General features: G+C 38.3%; 1 protein-coding gene across 1 annotated transcript in view; it reads right to left on the bottom strand.

The window, feature by feature from the left end:
- The window catches only part of Cdh17 (cadherin 17), a 64,379-nt gene that overhangs the window by 25,389 nt on the left and 24,148 nt on the right, over positions 1-14,842 (bottom strand). Inside the window, exons 4-9 of the mRNA XM_048782800.1 lie at positions 8,706-8,840; positions 7,768-7,906; positions 4,675-4,833; positions 4,380-4,579; positions 1,991-2,122; positions 1,541-1,691 (exon numbers count right to left, since the gene is read on the bottom strand). Coding sequence (XP_048638757.1) covers positions 1,541-1,691; positions 1,991-2,122; positions 4,380-4,579; positions 4,675-4,833; positions 7,768-7,906; positions 8,706-8,840 — 916 coding nt within the window. The remainder of the gene's footprint in view (positions 1-1,540; positions 1,692-1,990; positions 2,123-4,379; positions 4,580-4,674; positions 4,834-7,767; positions 7,907-8,705; positions 8,841-14,842) is intronic.

Below are 14,842 nucleotides of genomic sequence, written 5' to 3' on the forward strand. Positions count from 1 at the left end.
TTGTAAATGGCTTTTTTCTCTCCCCATGCATTCATATCATCTTCCCTCTGGTGTTATAATAAGAAATTAGGACAGAGATGTTCAGTCTTAGTGGATTAGGGCCCACCATAGGGACCTCCTTTTACCTTAATTCCCTCTTTAAATATTCTATCTCCAATATCCTAGTGCCTGGGGAGTCTGAGATAGGAGGATCACAAGTTCAAGCCCAGCCTCAGCAACTTAGCAAGACCCTCAGGAACTTAAGGACCCTGTCTCAAAATAAAAAAGGCTGTAGTTCAGTGGTAAAGTGCCTTTGGGTCCATTCTCTAATCCCCCCAAATAATAACTTTTTAATTTGAAAAAAAAATTTTAAAAAAGAACCTATCTTCAAATATAACCACATTCTGAAGCACTGGGTTTAGAACTTTAGCATGTGAATTTGGGGAGACAACTGCTCGTTCTCCCGGACTTGAGTCTCCCTTACCATTTCTTCTCAAAGGCATTCCCTTCAGGATGTACAGAAAGATAGCAGTAAGTGTTCCACCCTCAAAATTTATGTCCTCCCCAAACCTCAATACAGGACCTTATTTGGAAATAGGGTCATTGCTGATGTAACTAGTTAAGGATATTGAGATGAAATCATCCTGGATTTAGGGTAACTCATAAGCTGAAATCTTTCATTGTTGTTTAAGAAATTAAATTTTCTTCTTCTGTAATTAAAAAAAAAATGAGTGCTGAGGGAGAAGCCAAGGAGCAGCCAGCAAGCCACCAGGAAAGCAGCCTCTGGGGCAAAGGTGTGTGGTGACAGGAGTGGAGAGACCAAAAGGAAATGGTGAAAATGTCCACAGGCACATGAGCATTTGCCCACAGAAGAGCACAGCCCCAGAAATGAGTCATAAGAGGCTACAGGGCTTTTAAGCCTCTGAAGCTTACATGGCACAACAGGTCAGAACATTCAAGACACATCTGCCTACTCCATGGGCTCAACACTAACGGCAGGAATGAACAAGGGATGTCCTAAGACTCCCAGAAATCATAACATTCTTACAATAGTTGGGACTTCAGTCCCTATGCCAGCCTCCCAAATTATCTGCTGCCTAGAGAGGGAGGTTCAGGGGTCAAATTCAACTCCCATTTGATATTATTTACACTTATCTCAGGATACCTGACTTTGAGTGTAAATGTTTAAGTTTTTAGCAGACTTGATGAGATTTGGTCCTTTAAGTTAATTGATTAGAGGTCAAATAAGATGATTTGTGGAAGAATCTTGCAAATGACACATCCATGTACACAGGATACTGGTAAGGTGGTAATGGTGACAGGGAGATAGCATTAATAGTAGATGGTAGTAATCATTAGTGGGGGTGGTAGTCATAAAAGCTTCAACTTCAGAATACTCTCCGAACAATGCTTGATCTAAAATATTGTGCCCATGTGACTCTCACAGTACATTCAAGCCCTGTGCTGTGCCACAGCTGACCACCAAATAAGTCTCTCCACCCACCATTTACCAGACAGAGGAGAAAGACCGCAGAGTTAACACAGGCCAGGCAGCTCTTACCCAGTCCTTCATTCTCCTGGATCTCAAATACAGTCACCGGAAATGGACATGTTGGTGGATTGTCATTAATATCTTTAACTTTCACATGAATTTCCAGTGGGAATGCAAGTGGTTTTCCGTTCTCATCCTTTGCAATAGCGTAAAAAGTGTACTACAATAGGAAGGTCAGAATTATGACAAGACTCCTTCACTGTCCCCTCTAAGAAGCCGAGAAAGTAGCTTTTCATTTCTATTTCATTGGCCATCCTGCCCCACCCCCACTTATTTTCAATTTATTTAGAAATGAAGAGGGGGAAAAAGTCAAATGGTTCAGAGGTGCAGGGAATTTGTCAAGTGATTATGTGTCCAGGACACAGATTGTTTTTTTAAGAAAAATGGATCTTGCTCCCAAGGGTAAGTGGATGCTGGACTCTGTCTTCTCATCTGTGAAACTCTTCCCATTTTACTCACTGAATCCTTTTTTTCTCTGTCCAAGGGTTGAGTCACATAAATGTCTCCTTCCTGGTCAATTGAGAATGGGAATACTGGCAGCTTGTCTCTGTCAGATAAGGAATAGTGTGCACCTGGCTCATTCCACTGCACCTACAGGGCCCAAAGAGAATCGTGAGGAAGGACATACTAGACCAAGGGAACTTGAAAGGATATAAACAAATTTCTGGTTCTCAATTTCTGATAACTTTGTATATCAGTAGTTTCCTGTAGTAACCAATACCCATTTTTTCATTTTCAACCTAAAATAGGATCAAAAAAAAAAAGGCAAGCCAGAGAATTTTTCTTCTCTAAAGCATTTCTTTATAAATCCCTAAAGAGTTTGTGGGTGGTTCCTTTTAGAACTTAGACTATGGAGACTTCACCTTCATGAAACATCAATTTAAGAAACATAAATGAACGTTGTAGTAGTTATCTGAGAATCACACCATGACCCATGATGAGCTTCTAAAACTCACCAAGGAAAATAAGTAATAGGAGACACTTTAGACTCTTCTCTATGAAGTTAGTTAAGTAAGACAAATGATATGTAAAGGCACACTCCTCCCCTGACTTATTTAGTCTTCAGGATTAGAGTGAACTGCCCACTGTAATTGTAATTGAAAATAACTGGGGATGGGGCAGTTGTTCTGCAAACAACCTAACAAAAAATAAACAGACTCCATAGGAAGACCAGTCTACTTGCTTATAGAAGAGCCTCACTTCAGATATTCTGCTGCTACTAATATTTATCAAGAGTTTACCACATACCATTCACAATTCTAAATACTTTTATGTATATCTCATTTAATCTTCAAACACTCCTATGAAACGGGGGCCACTGATACACCTCATTTATAGATGAGGAAATTCGTGTGTAAAAAATTAAGATCGTTTTTTCCCTAGGGTCTTAGAGTCAGTTCAAATTTCCACATGAAACTCTTCTCTCAGACCAGCTTGGAAAACCATCAAGGAGATAAATTTATCTCTTGCTAGTTATTTAAGCCCCGCCCATGGTCTGTGCCAAAGACTATATTCCTAGCTCTAAAGTGAGCTACTCTTATATCCTAAAAGTTCTTCCTTGAGTTGTGCCTCTCTACTCTTCTTCATGGGGTTCAGAACACTCAAAGCACTTCTTCTGGGCCTGGAAACAGAGTGTGGCCCTCCAGAATTTCTTTTCTTTGGAAGCCCCAAGAGCAACTAAGTACATGAGTTCTTTTTAGCATTTATGAATCCTCATGGGAATAACTTAAATAATAAACAGACTTTAGGCCAGGCCCCAAATCTGAAATCCTCTTGGTAATAAGTTCTGGCAAGCTTAAGTTGGCAAAGTAGAACCCCTTTTGTTTTTTGCCCTCTGAGGTTAACAGTTAATTCAACATTCAATAAATAAAGTCCCTTTTAGGTAAGATAATAGATATGATGGGATGGGCTATCATACTTCAACCCCCTTAACAATAGTCTCATTTTTAAAAAAATCTTCAGGGAAGTACAGGTGAGCACTTCTTCATAACATTAACATCTTTCATTTACTTTTATAAATACTACCTCAATGAATCTTTACAATATCCCCCAAGAGGTGTTATCACCCCCATTTTATTGATGAGAAGTTGGGGGTTGGAAGAGCTCGACTTGTTCATGATTAGCATTAAGGGAACAAGAACTTGGTTTCAGTCACCTGCTTCCAACTCCAGGGCTCTCCCCGTAGCCCACGGCTTTCAGGCCATGGAACCTCCTAGACTTCCAGAAAAGATCAGACATTGGTGGGATCCAGACTGGATTTCCAGGAACTGAGATAGGAGGGTCCCAGGGTAAGCACCCCTCCATGGAGGTGGGAAGGAGGACCGTGGACCATTTGAATGGAAGGAAGAAGCAACAGGAGACAGAACAGGGAGTCTCCTAGGAGAAAGACTGCCTGCTCTGACTCTGACCCTTGGCCAGTCCCATCTGTGCCCCTCATCCTCTGATGAGTCTATTGGGTAAAGAATTTCCCATAAGATTAAACACCAGCTGTCTAAAAATGTTTGCAATCCCAAATTCAAACCATGTGCATGTACATGATGTGTACACCACATGGGACCTGCTCTAAGGCAGCCCCCATATTCTATACTAGTGACAGGGAAGAATAAATAGCCCCAGTGCGTGTGTGTTTTAAGGTTAGGGGAATGAAGTTCTCTCTGAAAGTACAAATTTGTATTTGAATCCAAGTTTTCTACCATGATAAACTCCAGAGGCCTGGGACCAGAAACTATTTGCTTTATGTGTTGCAAAAACATCTCTAATAAATGTATCCGTGAAGACCGTGGGGGTACGTAGGTTTCTACAAAGCAAGAATATTTCTGTAGGAGGTGCTAGGTGTCCCTGGGTCTACCTGAGTGATTTTGAGGGGATGAGCAGCAGTTGAGTTTTCTTCAATCTCCACCGGTTCTGGTGCTTTCCAAATATTCTCCTTCACATTAATGTCCACAGATGCAGTATCACTGAAGGAATTCTCAGTCTGGCCTCCCATGTCCTGTACTGAGACCACCAGATTGTAGGAAGGATTCTTAACAGGATCCAGTTCCTGAGACCCTACAGGGGAGAAGAGTAGGGGAGAGAAGGAAGTATCTCCGAAGGTGACAGCCCCTTTCTCCGACTCAGTCTTGTGAGAGCATCCCTTGACTTACCTTGTTGGGTAAGTGATATTTCTCCTGTTTTGTTGTTGATCTGAAAGTACATGACATTGTTGACATTGGGAAGCTGAATGACAATCTGATAAAAAAGCTGACCATTGGGAGTGGCTGGGTCATCCAAGTCTGTAGCATTGACATACATGAAGGGTTTTCCTGTTGAACAAAACATACCCAGAAAAGATAAGTGAAACCCAAACCAATCGTAGCCATTTTTTTACCCCCTAAGAAGCAGAGACATGGGGGAAGGGGGCCATGATTCATATCTGTGGGGAAATGAATTTTTATCCTGCTCCCTTCCCCTGAGAGAGGTTTATCAAAGTGTGGGTCAGGGAATTCTGGGAATCCAAGTCTATTTCAAGGATTCTGTGGCACTGAAATTCATGCCTGTGTAAAAATCCATTCAAAGCACAAGATCATTTAATGGATTTTAATGTAAAGGAGTACAGAGTACAAAATAGCTTGATGTAGTTTCATATTCTTTGTTGCAACTAATTTCTTTTCGTAGCAGGTATTAAACCCAGAGGTACTTTACCACTGAGCTATCTCCCCAGCCGTTTTTAAAAATTTTAGGACAGGGTCTCCCTAAGTTGCTTAGGGCCTTGGCAAATTGCTGAGGCTGGCCCTAAACTTGTGATCCTTCTGCCTCAGCCTCCTGAGTCACTGGGATGACAGGCATGTGCCACTATGCCCAGCCACAACTAATCTTTAGGAAACCATCACTTCAAGCTTTGATACCTTACAAAAGATGATCCACAGTTATCTGAAAATACTATTATAATATGCCTCTCTTTCCCTACTACATATCTGTGTAACTAATTTTTCTTCACTTATTACTTCAACCCAAAATAGCAGGTGGCAACAGAATGTTGAAACAGCTATGATAACCCAATTGTTTATTAATCCAACCAAAGAAATCTGCAAAGATCAAAACAATGCCACTCCTCTATCATTTTGTCTTGAAAATATAGCTTTCATTAAAATGTTCCTTAACATTCTTTTAAATTATTTAGTAAATCTTTTTTTAAAAAATCTAATACAGTAAATATTGATAGATGTAACCAGTGATGTACTGGAATCACTTTGTGAGAACCAGTTTTGAACTTTCAAAAAACTTAACACACACCACACAAAAGCCCAAGGAACTGAACACACATTTCATAGAAAAAAATGCAATCATCAATCAACAAACATGAAAAAATTTTCATCATCTCTAGCATTTAGAGAAATGCAAATCAAAACTACTCTAAGATTTCATCTCACTCCAATTAGAAGGGCAATCATCAAGAATACAATAATAAGTGTTCGCGAGGATGTGGGGAAAAGGTACACTTATACGTTGCTGATGGGACTACAAATTGGTGCAATCAGTCTGGAAAGTTGTATGGAGAGATTCATCAGAAAATTTGGAAGGGAACCACCATTTGACGCAGCTATCCCTTTCCTCAGTTTATACCCAAAGGACTTGAAATCAGCATTTCTAGCCACATCAATGTTTATAGCAACTCAATTCACAATAGCTAAACTATGAAACCAACCTAGAAGCCCTTCCACAGATGAATGGATAAAGAAAATGTGGTACATATATGCAATGGAATATTACTCAGCCTTAAAGAAGAATGAAATTATTTCATTTGTAGGTAAATGGATGGAACTAGAGAATATCATGCTAAATGAAATAAGCCAGTCCAAAGGCCAATTGCTTTCTCTGATAAGCAGATGCTGTTCCATAGTGGGGGTACGGGGAAGTAGGGAAGAATGAACTTTGTGCAGAGTGGAGTGAGGGGAGGGATAGGAAGGACAGTAGAATGCAACAGACATTATTACCCTATATATATGTATGATTACCCTACCCCTGTGACTCTGTACCATGTACAGTCAGAGGAATGAGAAGTTATGCTCTATTTGTGTACAATGTGTCAAAATGCATTCTGCTGTCATATATAATTAGAACAAATTTTAAAATAATAAAAAATGTTGTGAGTCAATTAGTAGCATCATTGGTAGCTTGAGAGTTTTTATATCCTGGATATTGGCAAATGCCACAAATCAGGGCTTTGTCCCCCAGAGAAACAGCTGTTAAATTCTGACCAAAACATTGGATCTAACCCACATGTCTAAATATTCATTGAAGACTTCAGAAAAAATTCAAGAGAATATAAGAGTCCCAGGTACAAAAATTTTGAGAACCACTTCTCTAGAAGATTTTATTATTAAAGAAAAAAAATTAAGGCATGGAGAATTCTAAATGGCAGTCTATAGTATGCAAACTCAGACATGGGACAGGGACTGTGAACTGCTCTATGTAATAAAGTGGAAGGAACTTTGCTTCCTAAGTTATTAGTTGTAGGCACTGAAGACTGAGAAAAGGAAAAGATTAACATGAAGGTAGAATTGATATGAGTCACGGCCAAGAGTCTGAGAACTTGGAAGTTCATCTTTGTTTTGTGCCCTGTTTTTGATGGATGTTACTTCACTGGTGCCTGCTGTATGCACTGATGCCTCTAGGGAGGGCTTCTGTGGAAATGAAGGGTAGAAGGTCAATGGAGCACAGAGGGAAAAAATGAACCATCACTGGGACATGAAGGTAAGAGAAGAAAAGGAACTGGGACCCCACAGTGACTATGATCATGGAGGTTCTTGTAAGCGTATTGGAGAATGGGTTCACTTCTCCAGATTGTTCTAGGGTGTTCTAGAACTCTAAAGTGTCTTCAAGTTCACCATAAAGCAGTGGTTCTGCTCCCCTCCCCCAGGACATTTGGCACTGTCTAGAAACATTTTTATCGTCACAGCTTAGGGTGAAGGAGTGTTACTGGAAATGTAGTGGGTAGATGTCACAGAGGCTACTAATCATCCTATAATGCACAGGATAGCCCCTGACCAAGAAACAAATACTTATCCGGTCCCCAAAGTCAATAGTGCCAAGGACAGATGAGAAACCCTAGGATAATAAAACAACTCCTAAAAGATGACTGTGAAATTTAAATAAGTCAGTAAGTGCTTAATGAATGACAGCTGCAACTATTAGCTGCCTCCTCTACCTGATCCCTTATGTCTTTCCACAAACATCTCCAGGCTCCTGCCTGTTACCTGGGCGAGAGTTCTGCCTTACTGAGCCTTCATACTTTGACTGGAGAAACATGGGTCGGTTGTCGTTGATGTCCTTCACTTCTATGGTGATGGGGACTGGGCCCTCCACTGTAGCTCCTTGGGCATCCAGGGCTGAAATCTGATTTTGAGGAAAATAAAGTCACCTTCATGAGACATCACATTACATGTCCAAAAATCATTTGAAGGAAATTACAGTGGCCTGGTGAAAATAGGAAAGGAAGAACCCACAAAAGCCCAAATTGATAGCTGCTAAAAGAGAGGTCCAGTTAGTTAAGCCTGGCTAATCTCAGAAGCCTTCTAGCAGTGGGGTGTGCTGGGCACTAACATACTCTGTTCTAAATGACTTCAAGTGGTGAAAGGAGAACCCTTTGAGCCTACAGAGCTGTTATGGTGGCCTCCAAAGCACAGCCATTTTAGAAGGTGCCCAGAGGAGGCTATTGGCTTGCTCTTTTTCCAGTTAACTTTCTGTCCTAGGTATTCAGATACCAACCATGAACACTATGGTGGAAAGAGAAAGATCAGGGTCTTTGGAGACCCTGAGTTCCTTCTGCTTTCTCCAAGGCCAAAGGAGCTCCATCCCAGCATGGAAGCTGACTAAGCTGTGAGTCTAGGGCCCACCCAATAGCTGCACGTAGACATCAGTGCAACACTGGCTTGGTTTGGGCCCCGGTGCCTGAACAGGGCCTTCATGAGGAGGTCATTTGAGGGTCTTAGCTACATAAATTGAGTTACTTTGGTCAACCAACTACTTCTGGTGTAGTTGGTTAAAAAAAAATGGTGATATGAGGTTCACAAAGTATGCTACTAATGTCAGAAGAGTTGTCACGGGATGGAGGGATGAGGGTACCAGTGAGATTCCCAGGATGAAGGGTGCTGCAGAGGTTAGAGTTAGAGCCCTTCATCTGGTCTCAGTTTACCTGGAGGTGGTGAGTAGCTCTCGTTTCCCTGTCCAGTGCTCTAACGTAATAGAGAAGTCCATCTGATTGTATCATAAATATGTTGTCCGTTTCCCCAGTTAGTTCAAAACTGACTGCAGGAGGATTGGCCTTAAACTGGGAGAAAGCAAAAACAGATTAGGTTGCAAGAAAAAATGATGTTGTGGAATTTCCAGAAATTCACCATTTTCAAGCAGACTTTTCATTCATGTAATCACTAAGAAATCCTTAATAGTTATCAGTCTAAAATTGTGCTTGTGCATTAATTATGTAACAATTCAAAATATGTTTTCCTCAGAAAATAATATATAATTCCATACATTGACAAAAGTCATTAATGCTTTAAAGCAGAATTAGTTAATATTTAATTGATAATTATTTGAATGATTGATAATAAATCAAGTATTTTAACAAATTATCAATTGTTAATTTATTAAAATAATAATTATTAGATTATTAAAGCATTAATGAGGTTAAAGGATATTTTTCGTGGAATATCTGAAAGCTATAATATTACATCTGAGAAACGTTTTCAAAGGTAGCATTAGAGTAAAAAGATGTCATTTAGTACTTCTAAAACTTGTGATAAAATTAAGAAACATGTTAATATTCAGGGAGGAATTCGTAAGTGGCTTCAACTTAATACTATGCTAGATGGCCTCTTTTCTTTTTCAGAAATAAAAAAAAGCCACTATTCATGTGATAGCTATATAACCTTTAAAGACCACAAAAATAGAAACTTTACATAAAATTTTAAAAATATTTTTTACCCTCCTTAATAATTCCAAATATATTTTATATATTAATAAATTTTATAATAATCATGCCAGCGTTAATAAGGCTGTAAATAAAACACATTGATGGAAATATAATTCACATAATGCTCTTAGAAATAACTTGAAGCAATAAAATATTTGTAGCTTTTGATAGTAAACTTTACTGTTTTCAAATATTCCTTAAGATAAATTCTATATACTTGTCGTATAAGCATATAGAATACTACTACTAATATTATTTCTGATACTGGGTAAGGTTGAAAACTTTAAAGGGTAAAAAAAAGAATGAAATTATTATAACAAACTTGATAGAATATTAATCATTAAGAGGTTCGTTATGAAGACAAATAGAATGACATGATGCAAAGTATCAGAAAAACATAAGGGTAAAACCATGCTGGGCTGTAACAGTACCAAAAATATTCATGTCAGTGGGCAAAAAATGGAAGTTTTAAAAAATACAAGAATACCCATAATATTACTCACAAACAAACCGAGTAAAGAGATTTTTGTGCATATCTTCTTACTGATATTTTATTTAGTTAATAGATAAAAGTGTTGAATTTGTGTTTAAAGAAAAAGATGCAGACATCAGTGGAAGAGGTGGCACCAAGGCTGGCACAAAACCACTCCTCCATAAAAGCAGTGGGCACACTGACAAATATTATAAATATCAACTTTCTCAGAACCACAGGAATTAACCAATGCTTGTGAAATCCAAGGCATGTTTATAAGGGGAAAAAAAAGCCTCTTGAATATCAATAAGAATCAAGTTTCGTGGTAGTTTGCCTTGCCTAATCCCTTTGTGCTTTCCTAAAACCTGAAGTGCCCTTGAAAATCAGCAACTTCATAACTACAGTACCATAGAGCAGGCAGAAGGGGCTTGGAGCTTCCCTGAAACCCAACAGAGAATTTCATCATCTCACCTGTCAGGCAGCCCCTGGAAGCACTTACTCACAGGGCCTGTCTTCATTTGACTTGACTCAGAGCTTTCTGACTGTGATTTTTTTTCCCCAGGGGCATTTGATGAAAAGAATCATCATCTATTGTTTAACATCGTAGCTGCCTGATTCTGTGATAACAACTGAAGCAAGTAAGAAATCAACTAAAATTTTCAAAGGAAAAGCTGAGAGGAAAGCTATCCATAGAAAATTGAAAATCTCTGATTTGTTCCTAGGAATCTAGAAGGTCACATTCATGAGCAGGGCTGTGAACATGTCCAGGAAGGTCCCGAGAAGGCCCTCTCCCTCATCTTTGGCTGACTTTGAGGCTCTACATGAGAAGTCAGCCAAAGATGACTGAAGGGTAAGGCAGAGTTATAAACTGATGACAAACTGTTGAAGGTGTGCCCAACATGGACCAGTGGCCCTTTGTTAGGGTCTGTAAACAAGTCAAGATGGCACCTGGCATTTTGCCAGATGGAGTGGTTTGTGAAGTAACACCAGTGAGCCATTAAGTGTGGAAATTCCTTATTGATTGACTGCTGTATCTAGTTTATGTTAATTAAGATAAGCTGTGTGTAATGTATATATACCCCTCCGGTCCTACAATAAACGGCTCCCACTCCTGCTGTATCAGTCTTCACAAGTTGCTCGTCACCTCACCCCGCCCCCCTGGCTATTTTGCCCAGCCACCGGGCTGCGGCAGACCTTGGTAAGGATTAGAGATGTATTGGTGCAAAGCACCTAAGGTAATCTGTATCTGGACATTAACTGGATGCTATGCTAACTGAGCAGAGACTTCAGTGGCCACCCATCACAGAATTTGTTTATGAAAGTCACTAAACAAGCAATAACAATTCTAAAAAGGAAGAGATATGATTTCTAGAGTTGCTACATTATACTATTTAAAATGCCAAATTTTCAGCAAATTATTAGACATAAGTAAACAAGAAAGTACGTCCATATATAAAAGATAAATTATAGAAATAATCCCTAAGAAAACTCAGATGTTGGATTTATTAAACACTTAAAATCATTTCTTTTAAATAAGTTCAAAACTTAAAAGAAAAAAATCTTTAAAGAGCCAAAATAGAAAGCATGAGAACTACAGATCAATATCCCTGATGCACATCAATTCTAATAAAATATTCACAAACCAGATTCAAAAACACATCAAGAAGATAGGATACCATGATCAAATGGATTTCATCCCAGGGATGCAGGCTTGGTTCAACATATGCCAATCAATAAATGTAATTCACCACAAAAGTGGAATTAAGGACAAGAAGCATGTGATCATTTCAATTGATTCAGAAAAAGCCTTTGATAAAATCCAGTACCCATTTATGCTAGAATGCTGGAGAAATTAGGGAATTCACCTAGAAATTATAAAGAGACCAATCCAAAGCCATACTGAACCTAAAAATTATGAAAGCATTTCCCCTAAAATCTGGAACAACAAAAGGATGTCCACTCTCACCATTCATACTCAATATAGTTCTTGAAACTCTAGCCAGAGCAATTAGAGAAAAAACTTAAAGAGATATAAAGTCAAATTATCTGCTGATGACATGATCCTATATGTAGAAGGCCCCCAAAAAAACTCCACTTCTAGAGCTAATAAATTCAGCAAAGTAGTAGGACATAATGTCAACATTCATAAATTAGTAATTTTCCTATACTCTAATAGTGATTCTGCTAAGAAAGAAATCAGGAAAACTATTGCATTCACATTAAAATTTTAAAAATACTTGAGAATTAATCTAACTAAGGAGGTGAAAGACCTCTACAATTAAAACTATAGAATGCTGAAGAAAGAAATTGAAGACCATCTTAGAAAATTTGGAAAGACCTTCCATGTTCCTGAATATGCAGAATTAACAGTCAAAATTACCATACTGCCAAAAGCATTATACATATCCAATGCAATCCCTTCAAAATACCAATAACATTCTTCGCAGAACTATGGGGAAAAGTCCCTAAAATTTGGAAAAACAAAGTTCCCAGAATAGCCAAAGAAATCTTAAGCAAGAAGAGTGATACTGGAGGTATCACAATATCTGATCTCAGTAATAACACAGAGCTATAACAAAAACAGTATGGTATTGGCATCAAAATAGACATGAAGACCAACAGAATAGAAGACACACAGGCAGACCCACGTGGTTACAGGTATCTGACACTTGCCAAAAATATATGCTGAAGAAAAGATAGCCTTTTAAATAAATGGTGCTGGAAAAACCAAATATTTACATGTAGAAGAATGAAACTAGACCTATCTGCATAAAAGTCAAGTCAAAGTTGATCAAAGACTTCAGAATTAGACCAGAAACCTTGAACTGCTAGAAGAAAACAGAGGGTCAACACTCCAACATATTGCCATAGGTAGTGACTTCCTTAACAAGACCCCTAATACTCAAAAAAATAAAACCAAGAACCAATAAGTGGCATAGCTTCAAACTTACAAACTTCTGCACAGCAAAAGAAATTAAGAATGTGAAGAGAGAATATCCAGAGAATGAGAGAAAATCTCTACCAGCTACTCCTCTGACAGGAGATTAATGTCCAGAATATATGAAGAACTCAAAAATCTTAACATTGAAGAACAAATAACCCAATCAATATGAGCAAAATAACTCTGCACACACTTCTCAAAGAAAAAGAAATACAAATGATCAAACATGAAAAAAATGTTCAACTTTCCAGCAATCAGGAAAATGTACATCAAAACTACATTGAGATTTCATCTCACTCCAGTTAGAACAGCAATCATCAAAAATATAAATCATAAATGGGCAAGGATGTGGGATAAAAGGTACACTCATACATTGTTAGTGGGATTGCAAATTAGTACAACCACTCTGGAAAGCAGTGTGGAGATTCCTCAAAAAAACGAGGAATGAAAGCACCAGATGACCCAGCCATCCTATTCCTTGGTATTTCCCCAAAAGAACCAAAATAGCATACAATAGCAGCACAGCCACATTTCTGTTTAGAGCAGTGCAATTCACAATAGTCAAGTTATGGAGCCAGCTCAGGTGCCCTTCAATAGATGGATTAAGAAAATGTGGCATACACACACATAATGTATTTTTACTCAGCCATAAATAAGAATGAAATTAGGGCAGTTGCTAGTGAATGGATGGAAACAGAGAACGATGCCAACTGAAGTGAGAGAGACTCAGAAAATCAGGTGTTGAATGTTTTCTCTCATTTGTGGAAGATAGAGCAAAGTAAGGGGGAAAGGAGGTGTGGGGGATGGATGGGGATATGATATCCTATGGAGAGAGGAAGACCGTGGAGTAGGAGGAGGAAATAGAAGGGGAAGGAAGAAAGATGAGAAAGGGAAGAAATGTGGAATGCATTTGACAAAATTATGCTATGTGCATGTACAAATATACCACAGTGAACTCCTGTCCTGTGCATATCTATAAAGCAGAAATTAAAAATAAGTAGATAAATAGAAGGAAGACCAACTGAGTAAAGGAAAGTGAATAAAGTAAAGGGGAGGGGAGAGGGGATGGAAAGAAGAGGACGTGGGGCCTGAAAGGGAGCAAATTAAATTTTATACATGTGTGACTATGTCAAAATGAACCCAACTATTATACATAACTATATTGTACTAATAAAAGCATTAAAAAAGAATGTATGTAAGCAATGTCTCACCAAATAGAGAATGTCGATAAAGATACAGAAATTTTCTTTAAAAATTTTTTTGGAGATGACAATTTCATTTACTGAAATGAAAATTCTATTTGAGGGGGCTTGAAAGCAGCTTTGAGCCAACAGAAGAATCTGTAAACTTAAGTAGATTATCTACCCTGAAGCACAGAAAGACAAAAGAATAAAATTAATAGAGCCCCAGAGACCATCAAGCAAACACACATGCTTAATAAGAGTCCTAGGAGGAAAGGAAACATAAAAGGGGAAGAAAGATCATTTGAAGATGAAATGATGGAAAACGTTCCATATTTGGAGAAAACACTAATCTACATACCCAAGAAGATCAATAAACTTCAAGTAAGATAAACTGAAAGAGACCCAATCCTAGACCCATCATAATCAAACATTAGAAAGAAAATCTTGAAAGCAGCAGGGAAAAAAAATCTCAAATGTGCGTAGACTCATCACAGGGGTTCCTCAATAAAATTAAGAGTTTCTCATTAAGGCAAGAAGGCAGTGCATGGACATAGTCTAAGTGCTTCAAGAGGAAGACTGCCAAGTAAGGTTTATAAATCCAACAAAACTATTGTTCAAAATAAGAATAAAAATCAAGCTATACTACCTACTATCAGACAAAATAGATTTTAAAAATGATATTCAAGGGGGAACTGCTGGGAATGATATGGGTCAAATTATATTGTTATAGTATGTACGTGTACTAATATGTAACAACAAATCC

Source organism: Marmota marmota, unplaced genomic scaffold, assembly GCF_001458135.2.
Source record: "Marmota marmota marmota unplaced genomic scaffold, marMar, whole genome shotgun sequence".
In the NCBI taxonomy this organism is placed as follows: Eukaryota; Metazoa; Chordata; class Mammalia; order Rodentia; family Sciuridae; genus Marmota; species Marmota marmota.